The sequence below is a fragment of the Strongylocentrotus purpuratus genome, unplaced genomic scaffold, assembly GCF_000002235.5.
Source record: "Strongylocentrotus purpuratus isolate Spur 01 unplaced genomic scaffold, Spur_5.0 spur5_scaffold_18, whole genome shotgun sequence".
NCBI lineage: Eukaryota > Metazoa > Echinodermata > Echinoidea > Camarodonta > Strongylocentrotidae > Strongylocentrotus > Strongylocentrotus purpuratus.
Window position 1 is genome coordinate 21,879,533 of NW_022145603.1, and position 15,319 is coordinate 21,894,851.

The 15,319-nt window shown below is 38.1% G+C and overlaps 1 protein-coding gene across 1 annotated transcript; it reads left to right on the plus strand.

Moving 5' to 3' along the window:
• Window positions 1-6,278: 6,278 nt before the first annotated feature.
• On the plus strand, window positions 6,279-15,099 carry LOC592739 (arylsulfatase I). The gene is made up of 8 exons (XM_030988851.1): window positions 6,279-6,380; window positions 6,767-6,916; window positions 7,572-7,731; window positions 9,251-9,363; window positions 12,073-12,183; window positions 13,245-13,370; window positions 14,434-14,563; window positions 14,786-15,099. The coding sequence occupies exons 2-8, from the start codon at window positions 6,788-6,790 to the stop codon at window positions 15,097-15,099; spliced, it is 1,083 nt and encodes a 360-aa protein (XP_030844711.1). The 5' UTR covers window positions 6,279-6,380; window positions 6,767-6,787.
• The last annotated feature ends 220 nt before the right edge of the window (window positions 15,100-15,319 follow it).

The window sequence follows — 15,319 nt, forward strand, 5'->3', positions numbered from 1 at the left end:
GGGGGGAGGGGTAGAACGAGATAGAACTTACATTTATGTACGTTGCTTTAAAAAAAAAATCCAATTACAGCTTTCCCTCTCGCTATGGCTTGTGTGTCCCCGTGGATGGCCATCCTGACAGACTGTGTACTTGTGCAGATGACAATGTTACTCTCCTTATAATCTCTATTGAAATGAGTGTACATTACTCAGGATTGTGAGCCTAGCTAAATTTTCCTTCCGGGCCCTTAATATTAAAAAGTGGGGGGAACAGACGTACCGCTGGTTTTGATATGAGTTATAAGCTCAAGTTTAGCGGTGAATATTTTGATCTGACTGCTAAGAAAGCATTAATGTTGTTTCCCAAATGCTGTTTCCCCATAATTATGTGTAAATTTCATCTTGATTCACTTTTATTATTGCTATTTATTGTAGGGTTATTAACAACAACAGCTTAACGATTTAACAATAAATTCTACCTTTAAGTGAGTGCAGAGTGTGGAAAAAGAAATTAAGGGAAATCCAGCTCTGATAAATTAACGAGGTACTTAATTTCTCTCATTTTTCTTCCTTCACATTTCTCACATTTTCTGTTCATCTTTTCTCTGTAATTCCTTGAGTGGGAACCTCGCCCCCCCCTCCCATGTAATACCAAACTAGACAAAATAAAATGAGGAAGAGAGAGCAAAAGAAGAGGGGAGAAAAAAGAAGCAGGGAAAAGAATAAGATAAGATTGTATTGGTCACACATTATTGAGTGGTACTGAGGGGGATCTGTTTTCTCTTCTTGTTCTTTATTCCCTCTATTTCCTTTGTTCTCTTTCCCCATTTGATAAGGGGAGGTAAGCCAGGGGCGGATCCAGGAATTTCTTGCCGGGGGGGGGGGGGCACAATGAGGGGCACACGGTGGGAAAGAGAACATATTATAAATATATATATATATATATATATATATATTTTAGTCCCCCCCAAAAAATCGCAACGACTCAGCCATCCGCTGAATAAGCGGGGGGGGGGGGGGGGGGGGGGGAGGGTCATGACATTTTGCTTCGTTGGGGGGAGGGTAAGGTCATCTTTTTAGGTCAGCCATTGGCATTTAAAAAAAAAAAATTGGCCGGGGGAGGGGGGGGGGGGCACGTCCCTGTTTTTCAGTACATTTTGGGCGAATTTAGGGCTGATTTTAACATTTTTTTGGCCGGGGGGGGGGGGGCACAGGGCACGTGCACCCCCCCCCCCCCCCTGGATCCGCCACTGTAAGCATATACCCCTGTGCCCCCTGTAGCTACTTTGCGAAACAAAAACAACATCAAATAACACCATAATTTTATTGGTTATTAAATTTCAAACTGATTTTACCCGACACTTTCTAGTTGTATGGGTAAGACCTTTCGTAAATCACGAAAATTCGTCGACCCGATGCGATGAGCCCCGATGGTTCGAAGTAAGCCCGTCACATTATACACCCCCCCCCCCCCCCCTCCTCGTCAATATCCCATATAAATCGATTAAGACTTCCGGTGAGTATTACATTGTAACATAAATCATCTTCATTGTGTAACAGGAATCAATAAAAATTGGACAGAATAGTTTGGCATTTTTAATATCAAATTATTTGTTTTAAATCAAATTTTTGTGGATTTATTTGTGGTGATTGAATTTGATAAAATGTTGATTTTGGAAAGTAATAATCGTTTTACATATTCTATATATTTCTATATTAAGATATTTCAATTTCAACGTCCTCGTCCACATAATCGATAACCTCTTTTTAGAAGATCTAGCCGGACCTGCGGCTCGGGTGGCGAAGTCTCTTCAAAACCCAAAGGCCGCTGGTAAGGCCAGATCTATATCAAATAAACTAAAGAAAAAGACATTAGAGACGCGGAATGCTGCCGCCTTTCTACTTTGAATAATGTTTCCATTTGTGTCTGTCATTACAATAACTTCTTGTTAGGCAATACAAATTTAATTTATTTAATCATTTGTTTACTTATCTATCTATTAATCTATTATCTATTCATTTAATTTATAGTTGATCAAATATTTATTTAGTTATCTTTCATTATTCATTAATAAGTTATTCATTAATAAGTTCATCAGTTTATCTACTCATTCAATGATATCTTTATACTTACTGACTTATTTCATGTATATTTTTATTTTAACAGTATACGCCTCTTTTTGTGCTTCAAAATGAGTAGGTCTATTGAACTATTCGGCCTTATTTATTTTGTCTTACTGCTTATTGACATGCACATCACCACACATGGAACTCTTGCATTCTCAGATTAAAAGTGTGCTCCGCAAGTGGAATTTAAAATCCCCACTCCACTACGTATAGCTATACTTGCGCGTTATAGCAAACAATGACTTGTCGGTGCCTGTTTGTCCCCCATGATCCCTTTTTCTTACGTTAATTGAGAGCTGTAATTGTACTTTTTGGAAGATTTAGCCGGACCTGTAGCTCGGGTGGCGAAGTCTCTTCAAAACCCAAAGGCCGCCGTGTCTGGCTAGATCCATTTCAAATGAACAGAAATATCACAGAAACCATCAAGATAATATAAATTTCTAGTTCGTTAATCAGATCATTCATTCAATTATTAAAGTGACTCGGTAACATTGCCTCAGATTCTGAAGCAAAATCCTGATTTAGCTCATGCTGCATTCTTAATTATAAACTTTTAAGGTCAGTCAGGAAGCCCATGATTATTTATTGGAAATCGAATTTTCTGTTGTCGTTTTCCTAACGGTTTTTATAATACTACAGCCACGTTGCCAGATCTGACATAATTATTTTTTCTGCCATAATTTTGACGCTTTTAGCATCTGGCATTAAGCCTGCCATAATTTGGCTGCTTTGAACAAAATTCTGGCATAAACCATGATTTGAGCTTTTTTTTAGCATAATTTGAATACATCTTTCAAGTACATGTAGTTATATTGGTAAATCATTCCACCTTTCTGTATCGTTTTTCTAAGCTGCCGCTAAATATTTCCTTAAAAATTGCTTCTACCCCCCCCCCCCCCCCCCCCCCCCCCCCCCGCTTATTCAGTGGCTGGCTGAGTGTCAGACACGTTGCCCCGGGATGCCGGGATAATTAACATTACATTTAATTAAAAGAATGAAGCGATTAATATTACTCTCATGTTACGGGGAAAAAATATTATATTTATTTTAAATCAATTGATTTGGTAGCTTTTTGACAAGGCCTCGTGACTCTGGCTACACTATATAAATATAAATATACATGAAATAAGTCAGTAAGTATAAAGATATAATTGAATAAGTAGATAAACTGATGAACTAATCAATGAATTTGTAGAAAGATAACTAAATAAATATTTGATTAACTATAAATTAAATGAATAGATAAACAGACAAATAAGTTCTTCTTCTTCTTATCGAGTCACTACACAAGTCCCGTCCAGTGGTCCACACAGGCTTTGGCACGGCAATTCACGGCTTCCAGGTCATCTTGGGTGCATGGGTCTGGCAGGAGTGGGCAGACTAGCAGGTGTTCCATTGTCTGTTTCGGGCCGATAAATAAGTTAACAAATGATTAAATAACTTTAATTTGTATTGCCTAACAAGTAGTTACTGTAATTACAGACACAAATGGAAACATTATTTACGGAAGAGAGGCGGCAGCATTCCGCGTCTTAAATGTCTTTTTCTTTAGTTTATTTGATATAGATCTGGCCTTACCGGCGGCCTATGGGTTTTGAAGGGACTTCGCCACCCGAGCTGCACGTCGGGCTAGATCTTCTAAAAAGATCAATACACAAATTCCAGTAAGTGATGTAGTCGTTTGATATATAATTATTAGATAAAATATACAAAACGATTATTACTTTCCAAAATCAACATTTTGTATTTAATTCAATTATTACTAATAATTTGACAAATACGTTGATTTAAAACAAATACTTTAATATTTAAAATGTAAAACTATATTTAGAACAATTCTGTCCGGTTTTTATTTAATCATGTTACACAATGAAAATGACTTATGTTACAATGTAATACGCGCCGAAGTCTTAATCGATTATAATGCAATATAAAGAGAGGGCTTACTTCGAACCGTCTTGTATTGGTCACACCATTGAGGGGTACTGAGATGATTTGTGGTACGGAGGTGGATATTTAATCTCTTCTTTTTCTTTGTTCTCTTTCCCCTAATTTCTCCGTTTGATAAGGGGAGGTAGGCATATAGCTACTTTGCAAAACAAACATAAAATCAACAACAACAACAACAATTTAAAAAACATCCTAATTTCGTTTGTTATTAAATATCAATCTGACTTTACCCGACACTTCGTACTTGTATGGGTATGGGCATGGGTATGGGTATTCACACAAAAATGTGCATGTAAAAAGATTAGTCTTATCTCAAGGGCCATCTTTGAAAAAATACATTATTTGCACTCGATCAACCGGACCTTTCGTAAATCAGGAAAAATTCGTCCACCCAATACACCCCCCTATCGATTAAGACTTCCGGTGAGTTTTACATTGTAACATCATTTTCATTGTGTAACATAAATAAATAAAAATCAGACAGAATTGTTTTGAATATATTTTTGCATTTTTAATATCAATTTTTTTTTAAATCAACACATTTGTGGAATTATAAGCGGTGATTTGATTTGATAAAATGTTGATTTTGGAAAGTAATAATTGTTGTATATATTCTATTTAATAATTATAGATTAAACGACAACAAATAAAACACTATATTCAAAATCTAATTTGAAAAATCTTTTTTTAGAAGATCCGGTACAACCTTCTGCTCGGGTAGCGAAGTCTCTTCAAAACCCAAAGGCCGCCGGTAAGGCCAGATCTATATCAAGTAAACTAAAGAAAGACATCAAAGAAGCCGCCTTTCTGCTACAAATAATGTTTGCATTTGTGTCTGTAATTACAATAAATTAATTTATAGTTGATCAAATATTTATTTAGTTATCTTTCTACAAATTCATTATTTAGTTCATCAGTTTAACTACTTAATATTCAATTATATCTTTATACTTACTGACTTATTTCATGTATATTTTTATTTCTATAGTATACGCATCTCACTATGAACATGACGAACAAAGAAAGCAGACAAAATATACAGTTCATCAGGTAGATAAAGGAACATCCCTTCACTGCTATTATGTAAAAAGGTGAATATGCATGCGACACCTGTTCTACACATTTTTACATAATAGCAGTGAAGGGATGTTCCTTTGTCTACCTGAGGAACTGTATATTTTGTCCGCTTTCTTTGTCAGTCATCATGCTCTAAACTGGGTAGGCCTATATTATTCGGCCAAATTTTTTTCTTCTTCTAACTGCTTATTGACATGCACGTCACCATACAATGGAAATCTTGTATTCTGAAATTAAAGGCCGTCTGAACTAGTTTGGCCAGGAGGGATTATACCACCCAGGGTGGTCACTGACAGGTGGCTATCTCATCAACTCATCAGCTCTCAATTAACATAAGAAAAAGAGGATCATGGGGGACCAATAGTCACCGATTAGGCATTGTTTTCTATATAGAGGGAGCACGTAGCTATAAAGTAGTACAGTGTGGCTTTAAAACTGGGCTCTGCATGTGGAATTATAAACCGTTCAGGTGTCATTACGCAACCTCCAGCTTTGTGAATGTTCAGTTTTTTCCCCATTGTGGTAAAGTCATTAACATCACCCCAAGACTCTCCGGGAGACTAGGGGGTATTTTGATTTGCCTACCCCCCCCCCCCCCCAAGCAAAAAAGAAGCAGTTCAAAGTTGACAGCCTACAGTCAAACCTGCGGTCTATAAAGAACACCTGTCTACAAAGACCATTTATTTCGTTTCCCTTGGAAATAATTGTTTCTCATTGAAACATGTACCGTACTAGGCACCTGTCTACAAAGACCACCTGCCTATAAAACCCACCTTTCTTGTCTAGAAAGGTTTCACTGTAGGCCTTTCTCTCTCTTTTAAAACCCCACTGTCCTACTTGTAGCTACTTGCTCCCTCTATATAGAAAACTTCCCCAATCGGTGCCTGTTGGTCCCCCATGATCCTCTATTTCTTATGTTAGTTGAGAGCTGAGATAAGATAGCCACCTGTCAGTGACCTCGCTGTGTGGTCTAATCCCTCCTAGCCACACTAGTGTTGATAAGCTTTAATACAAACTACACAATAATTTTATCGTGAATGCAACGGAGGGGGGGGGGGGGGGGGGAAATTGCTCAAAATCACGTGACCAGTCAGTCAGTACCTCGATAGTGTCACATGACCTAGAGACTGGTCATGTGACTGAAAGAAAGATATCGCCGATGAGTCTAGCTAGTCAGACACTACTGTGTAATACGAACTGGACATTGATTTTGGTCGTAATTCATGACAACGGATAAATAACAAGTGGTATGATCCTGCTATTTTTGATACAATTTACTGTAATTGTGCACGTAATATGCGAGTAAGCCAGTCCTGAAGCCACTGCCAGTGGCAGTGGCAGCGCCGTGCGGTACGGTTCCCCTTAATAAAATGAACGGCCCCGCCCATATCGGCACCCGACAGCGGCGCGGTGCGCAGCGGCCGCTGGCTTGCTTTATCCCGGCCCTCCACCGATGATGGATTTGCATGGGGTAACCGTCGATATCAGAGACTGATATTTTCAGTCTGATGGTCGTTGTGTTCAGGTTTCTATTGTACGCATGTCAATGACAAATGCTAATGAAGGGAAATCGAACTGTAGAAGTGTTTGCTAAACAGTTTTTTTTTTCTTTTTTACTCTTTTCTTGATGCAGCTCTTTGATTGACAGATTACCATGGAGTGGGGGAAAGCATTGGAGTTTATCGCTTGTTTCATGGTTCTGCTGGCTGGGGCACTGGGGAGTGAAGAATCTAAAGATCATGGCCAGCCACCACACATTATCTTCATTGTAGCTGATGATTTGGTAAGAGCAATTTCAGCATTTCTTTTCATTCTTCCACCCCTCCACCATCAGTTTATCCTTCCATCCATCCACGCACCCATCTCTTCATCCTCCCATTCATCATTCTTTCCATTCTCCTATCCCTCCACTATCCATCTATTTTCCCTTCCATCTATCCTTCCATCCATCCATCTATCCATCCATCCATCCATCCATCCACCCATCTCTTTATCCATCCATTCATTAGTTGCCATTTTCCTATAATAATAATAATAATACATGAGATTTATATAACGCCATTATCCATTTTAATAAAATGCTCAAGGCGCTCCATCATCGACCATCCATCTATCCATCCACCCATCCACCCATCCACCCATCTCTTATCCATCCATTCATCAGTCTTGCCATTCTCGTATTCCCCCATCATCCATCTATCTTTTCACCAGTCCATCCATTCATTTATCATTAATTAACCATCTACCAACTCAATCATATACCTACCCATTCATAATGATGTTAAAAAAATCTAAATAATCTTGTTTGTTTAGATTTTCATACATGAATTTCAAAATATGAAATTGTTTAATCCTCCTACAGTATGAATTATGTGAGCTTTACTTTACCTCCCTCTATGCCTGAATTATATGAAATTTGTATCCATTAATTGTACCAGGGTTGGGATGATGTCAGTCTCCACGGTTCTAGTCAGATCCTGACCCCAAACATTGACACCTTGGCACAAGAGGGCGTAACGTTGACAAACTACTATGTGTCACCCATCTGCACGCCAACGAGAAGCGCCATCATGACTGGAAGACATCCAATTCACACAGGTTTGCATAGAGTGATTTGTATCCAGGCCTGATAATCACCAGATTTAAATCGGTTTCCTGATATTTTGATTTTTTTTTCCTGATTTTTTAGTTTTTTTTTATTTTTCTTTCTGATTTTACTAGTATTTTCCCCTTATTTCCCCAATTTTATCCCAATTTTCTTACTCAAAGGGGGGGGGGGGGGGGGGGATGTTGTTTGATGCCATTTTTTTTCTGAAATCCTTTATTTTTTTTTACTCAAGGGGAGGGGGAAAAAACCTATTTTTATTTTAGTGCTGCACTATCACCCCTGTTTTTTTTGTACTTCATAGAAAGATTAAAAGATGGGAATAATATTCAATGTTGATGTTTGTTATAGCAGAATCATAGTAAAGCCCCACTGCACTATTTATAGCTACTTGCGCCCTCTATATAGCAAACAATACCTAATCGTTGCCTGTTGGTCCCCCACGATCCCCTTTTTCTTATGTTAATTGAGAGCTGATTTGATGTGATAACCACCTGTCAGTGACCTTGCAGGGAGGTCTAATCCCCCTGGCCAAGCTAGTGCAGACAGGCTTTAAAGGAAGCAAACACAGTCAAACATGTATATAGGAAGAACTCTCAAGTGAAACAATAAAAGTGGTATTTCGGGGGCAGGTGGTCTTGCCTTGATGTATAGGTTCCTTTAGTACATATTTAAATGAGAAACTATTTTAAGGGGATACAAAATTTGGACTTAATAGATAGGATGTCTGTCTATACATGGCGTCTCTAAAGAATGACTGTACTTATCATCTGCTCAAAGGCTTGAAGGTGTCAATGATATTAATAATAATAATATTGGAGATTTATATAAAGCACATATCCACCATGTATGGTGCTCAAGGCACTCTTAACTATTACCCCAGCTATGCTAGGCAGCCAATTTCGGCGCTCACAGCATTCAAGGAATTCCTTCCTACCGGTTCCCATTTAACACCTGGATGGAGAGTGGCAAATGTAGTTTAATATCTTGCCAAAGGATAGTAGTGCTGTGGCGGGACTCGAACCGCGGACCCTGTGATCCACAGTCCAACGACTTATCCACTAGACCACAGCACTTCTACATTCTCATATCACTGAACACAAGGTCAGTTTCCTCTAGGCTACCGAAATATACTAATCTCCCTAAAATTATCTTTTAAATGATATTAAACTCCCTACATCCGGAAAATAGTAATATTTGGGGTTAATGATAGTGCTTTCAATCAAAAATATCTCTGAGCACTTAACAAATATACTATTACACTGTTCATTGAATTTAGGCTTACCTGTACACAATTTATGTACATTCACCACTCCCGAGGGAGCATTCCAGCCAGGTTATAGTTCACAGACGCTCAAAATGCTGAGCAAACGACGATGACTTTCACATTGCATCTGTTACCCATTGAACACCTGGGTGGAGAGTGGCAAAAGTAGATCAATGTCTTTCCAAAGGATGTAAGTGCCTGGCTGGGACTCTTAGAATGGCCCTTTGTTGTTCTTGTGTTTACAGGTATGCAGCATGACACCATAGGAGCCGCCGAGCCATGGGGACTGGGTCTGGATGAGAAGACTATGGCCCAGCATCTTAAATCATTAGGTTACAGTACTCATGCAGTTGGAAAGGTAACTTTTTATGTACCATTAGCCATATACATGTAGTTATAGTAATAATAATACTACTAATAATTTAAAAATATAATTATAATAGTGATAATAGTGATAATGATAATAATAATGTAATACTCACACAAGACAAAACTAGTCTGACATTATTGTTGACTTGAGCTGCACTGCTATATTCCACTACATCTTCAAAATGGCTGCCAAGGTGGCTAACATGCAGTCCATAGACAATAACAACCAATCACAAGATTGTCAATGAAGTAAGTAACCAATAAGGGAGTTTCCAGATACAATCTGTGCATGGTCATTTGTACCAAAATGGTAAAACCTGCAGAGATGAATACTGGATATGCGCTCATGAAAGTTATGTAACATTATTCATTTATGCACCAATAGTACATTCTATGATACGCAGGTGGAAGTATTCTTTTCAAGAGGTTAAACAAAAGGTATTCATGAAGCACATCTAGGACTGTGGCAGTTATTATTCTAGTACCCCATTCACAGTGGCCTCAAACACCGCGACAGCAGCGGGACTGTCCCGCTGCTGTCGCGGTGTTGTCTTCAGTGTGAAGGCTCGGACCCGTTATAAACTATCGCGGGATAACACCGCCTCGCGATAACGCCGCGACAAACTATCGCTAGGTTCGCCTAGCTACAGCAGCGGGACAGTCCCGCTGCTGTCGCGGTGTTTACTCAGTGTGAAGGCTCTCCGCTATAACACCGCGACAAACACGTGTGATTTGTTTACTTACCTATCACTGACCTCTTTTCTCCAGCAATGGGGAACATAAAGTGAAATAGAAATAAAGTAACCAGTGGATTCAAATTGATTTTATTATTATGTAGATATTATAATTATCCAAATAAAAATATTTCACACTTCAAAAAATTAAAATATTCTGACTGGAAGCAATAAAAATGCTAGTTTTTTAAAAAAGTAATATGATAAAACCTCGCGCTGAAGTATTTCCGGTCATATCGGGGTCACTCGCGGGTCATGAGCCATGCATACACGTGTTTGTTACGGAGGTAATAAAAATCACCCGCTGCAGCGTGAATGGGTACATGATATTTATCCCGCTGCTGCAGCGGGATAACTTTTCTACTGTGAATGCATTTGTAGCGGTGTTATGGCGGTGTCGCCGCTCCGCTACAACGCCGCTACAAATTTCAAAACCACTGTGAATGGGGTATTGGATGCTCAAAGTGGAACTTCTCCATGTGTAAAAGATGTGTGGATATTTGGGGTCATTTGTACCATGTGCTATCTGTAAACTCCCTCAAAGGAAGCCTAAGGAAAGATAAAGTGCCATGTGTCTATAGTGAGCTGGATTGAATAGCCAAGAGATAGGAAGAGTGTGTGTGTGCATGGTGCTATGGCAGGTAAGTTCAATGAGGATGAATGAATAGGGACAGAACAATAGAAGCCAAGAGCTTATTAACAGACACCAGACAATGAATGCAGGTCAGGAGTGTCCTGCAGTGAAGCATAACAGAGTGGAAAGCTAAATGTAAAATAAACAAGTAACCATTTGGATCAATAAAATCAAAACCTTACAATAATATCAAAAAATAATAATGGAGATTTATAGTTTTAAATGACATACACTTTTTTTCTTCTTATTAAAGGATTTACATGATTTACTTACTGGTATACAGATTAAAGATAAACTTGAGTTCTGGTCATGTGATTGCATTGTGAAAGAAAATGTAATGGTGTGTAATGCAAGGTTCTGGAGTCATCAAAATCATTGAATTTCGCAGAGTCTTGGTAAAGTAACAATCACTTACACAGAAAGATGTATATGGGACAACACACATTGTGTCGGGGCTAGTATACCCTGATTTCCTTATCTTTCTATGCTCATTACTCAGCCAGTATACATTTTCTTCCAAAATTGTTTGGCACATGACATTTATTTGTAATCTTGAACATTCAGTGTAAGTTTTGTTAGATTCTGTGAGAATTCATTTTCTGTTTTTTACCAGAACTCAAGTTTATCTTTAATGAAGACTAATTGCATAGTGAGGATGGTAATAGAAACATACATGTATATATAGGAATGTAAATAAAAGACAAAAATAGAAGTTCCAATTGTACACCCACAAAACTACAATTTACACAAAAGGTATAATTACAGGAGAAGTGTTCTTTGTATTTACTGTGAGAAAATGTAGGTCTTTTAGACTTTACTTTAGCCTTAAAATGTATTATACACATAGAGTGAAGCCTGCACATTTTAATGTACTACCTATTTAAATTAGTTGTTTAGGTTAAAACAAAACAAATTGTTACTGATTATAATGAGGATAATAATTGTAATACCGGTAATAGTTAGTTGTTGTATAGGCTAGTACCCATGTCTGTCAGACTTGACATTCCTAATAACTAAAAAAAAAAATGCTGTATTGCCCTTTGCGACCACCCCCAAAATGTTGAAATCTACAGTAGGCTTTTTTTTTTAACTGTTTGTTTTTTTAGAAAAAAAGATGTAGGTATTTAAAGCATTCAAAACTGAAAAATATCGGCCCAAAGAGAGAGTGAAAAAAAAAAAAAAGGTTTTTAAAAAAAATCCTGACCAACCGACCCATGTTTTGGTACCCAGTAAAGGGCAATACAGCATCTTTTTTTTTAGGCCTGATTGTTTTGTTTTTGTTGTTGTTTCTGTTTTAAGATTTTTTATTTTTTTAAATTTTTTTTATTAGTGGCATTTGGGTTATTTTGCCGAGGACTACATACCGACAAGGAGGGGCTTTGATTCTTTCTTTGGCTACTACAATGGAAGAGGGGACTACTATACCCATGAAGATACTGAGGTGAGAACATTGTTTTTAAAGTAACATAACCTTGCCATTTCCTTGTAATCATTTTTGTACATGATTATCATGTTTTTTTGTAAATAAACTTCTCAATCCTGGACTCTGGGACCTGCTTCTTTTGGGGGCTCTGTGCGTGTGAGACTGTATCGTATCCATGAACGTATCCATGTTTTGAATTGCGCAGATCCTTGAAACACGTTGGTCTCTGTGCCGATCCGTCGGTATTGAGAGGTCCATCCTTCCCAGGGGCCCCACTCACAAGCATAGCTTTTTGGGGTCCCAATTTCGATCATGTTTGTTTATCATGATTGCTATGCCTGGGTTTTTTCAATTAACTGAACTGAACTAAGAGTAAAAGACTAAAATCACATAAAATATTTTGTCTATTTCGAATGCAGTACCTTATGCCATTCTCAAATAAGAGCAATTTAATTGTAACTGATCATATAAGTTTCTAAATTGGCAATGCTGTGTAAATATAAAATCATTATTTTCATCTACAAATTTGCAATTTTCAATCATAATACTTATACTTTCTTTCATACTGGTTCATTTGATAAACATTTATATTTTTTGAAATTATGAAGGATGGGGAAAATACGATCATGAGTTGCCATTTTGAGGAGGGAAAAGTGATTAATTTAGAAAATAAGAAAACTCAACAGCTACTTATTGTAAGTTGCTACCTTATGTAAATTTACAATTGATTTAAGGAGGTATAGTTAATTGGGGGGGGGGGGGGGATACAACCATTTAAATGATCACAGGGCCATGGAGGCTTCATCTTTGTTTCATGACGCATCAAATCACATGGAGGCCCGATAGCTCAGTCGGTAGAGCAGTGGTCTCGTAATCCGGTGACCCGGGTTCGAAACCAAGTCAGTGCGCTAGTGCCCTTTGGTACGGCATGAATCCTCATTACCAGGTCCCTCGGAGAGGACCTAAAGCCGTCGGTCTTCTGGTTGCTTACTAACAAGCATTTATTGCTTTCTTAGCTGTCAGGTAAGATAACCACCAGTATCACATATTGATAACCCTTTATTTCTTGTGATCTGTAGGGAGGGTTCGGCGGCTACGACCTTCACAAGAACGGAGAGGTTCATTGGCCGGATTTTGGTCAGTATTCCACAGAAATCTTTACCGAAGAAGCCCAGCAGATTATCAAGACGCACAATGCATCACAGGTTAGAATTCAAAATATTTATAACTAGTTGGGTAGTATTCTAAAGAAATCTGTATTGAAGAAGCCCAGCAGATCCTCATGACCCATAATGCACCACAGGTGGGACATGAATAAGTTATTTGAGAGATACTTTGGTCACCGAAATTTGTAAAACTCGTGTGTGATCAGTTAATTCAAGAAGCTCAAGTGCTTTAGAAATCTACAAAAACCTTTGCTATCATACCTTCGCTGGATGTCTCCCGAAAATATCTCAAAACTCTCCTCTTTGACCATGATTAAAGGGAAAGTCCACCCTGAAATTAAGTTAGTTTTAATAGGAGTAGAAAAATGAGAGAAACAAGTCAGTGAAAGTTTGAGCAAATTCCGATTAAAAATAAGGAAGTTAGGATTTTTGAAGTTGTGATCAATCAAACACAAATTGGCAACTCTATGACGTATCATGCGAGCTCAACTTCCATTTGCTCAGTACTAAAAAAATCTAAAATTTTCATTTTCCCTCAAGAAAACTTTCAACCATACATGCACCCTAAATATAATAATTGCAAATATGTTTCTATACTCCCCCTGCAAGGAACAAATATATATTCCGTCATCAATGACGAAGAAAACATGATTTTATGGAATATTATGCACAAAGCAAATGAAGGAGAGCTCGTATGATAAGTCACAGAGTTGCCAATTTGTATTTGATTGATCACAACTTCAATAATTCATAACTTTCTTATTTTCATTCAGAATTTGCTCAAACTTTCACTCATCTGATTTTCTTATTATTCTGCCTCTATCGAAACAAACTTATTTTGGGGGTGGACTTTCCCTTTAACAACTTCTTCGATACTTTGTATGTAAAGCGCTGTGAAACAACAGTTAGTTTGTAAGAGCGCTATAGAAATGACTCATTGTATTGTATTGTAGTGTTTAAGTTTAAGTTTCTCCATGCTAAAAATTCCGGCATGAGATCGCAGATTTTCTATCTTAATAAGAAAATAATCATAACTCTAATCAACTAAAACATGGTTATTTCTCTCTTTCTTTCTTTCTTTTCATTTGTGCTGTTCATCCAGCCTCTATTCCTGTACCTAGCGCATCAAGCCGTGCATGCAGGAGTGTATGGGAAGGACCTGGTAGAGGCGCCTCACAAGTACTACCAGATGTTCCCCAATATTAAGACTGAAGGAAGAAGAATGTTTGCAGGTAACACTTTATTTTCACAACTTCAACCCCCCCCCCCCTCCTTTCTTCAAGTTCTGATATTTGTTTTCTTTCTACTGTTTTTAAGCATCAATATATTTTTAGAGACAGCAAAAATGAAGAGAAAGAAAGAGAGAAATAACCATGTTTAAAGCTGATTAAAGTTATGATTATTAAGCACTGTTTTTATTATTATTATTATTATTATTCGTGTCTTCCATTCAGCGATGGTTGCAGGTTTGGATGACTCTGTAGGCAACATCTCCCAGACACTTCAAGATGCAGGTCTCTATAACAACTCCATCATCGTCTTCACAACTGACAACGGGGGACCCACCAACGGCTACGACGGCAACCACGCCAGTAACTGGCCCCTGAGGGGGTGCAAGCACACACTGTGGGAGGGCGGGGTGAGGGGCACTGCCTTTGTGAACAGCCCCCTCATTGAGAAACCCAGACGCTTCAGTGACCGCATGATGCACGTCTGCGACTGGCTGCCTACGCTGTATGGCGTAGCCGGGGTGACCCCAAGGAGCTGACGAATTTGGATGGATTTGACCAGTGGGATGCTTTGTCAAAGTAAGTAAGAACTTTGTTACCTTGTTCTGTGGTATGCATCATAGCAAATATACAGAGAAACAGGACAGAAATGAACAGATAAAACAGAACCTTATAGGGTTCATTATATTTTCTCAAATCTGCCTCTGTATTTCGCCTTTTGCTCTTTTCTACTTATTTGCATGTACCTTAGTTTGTGTT

Bases quoted from the DNA above. Each gene is read 5' to 3' on its own strand.
- LOC592739 (XM_030988851.1), top strand. From the start codon at position 6,788: ATGGAGTGGGGGAAAGCATTGGAGTTTATCGCTTGTTTCATGGTTCTG. The intron at 12,184-13,244 runs GTGAGAACATTG...TGTGATCTGTAG, and splicing joins ATACCCATGAAGATACTGAG to GGAGGGTTCGGCGGCTACGA. The intron at 13,371-14,433 runs GTTAGAATTCAA...CTGTTCATCCAG, and splicing joins AGACGCACAATGCATCACAG to CCTCTATTCCTGTACCTAGC.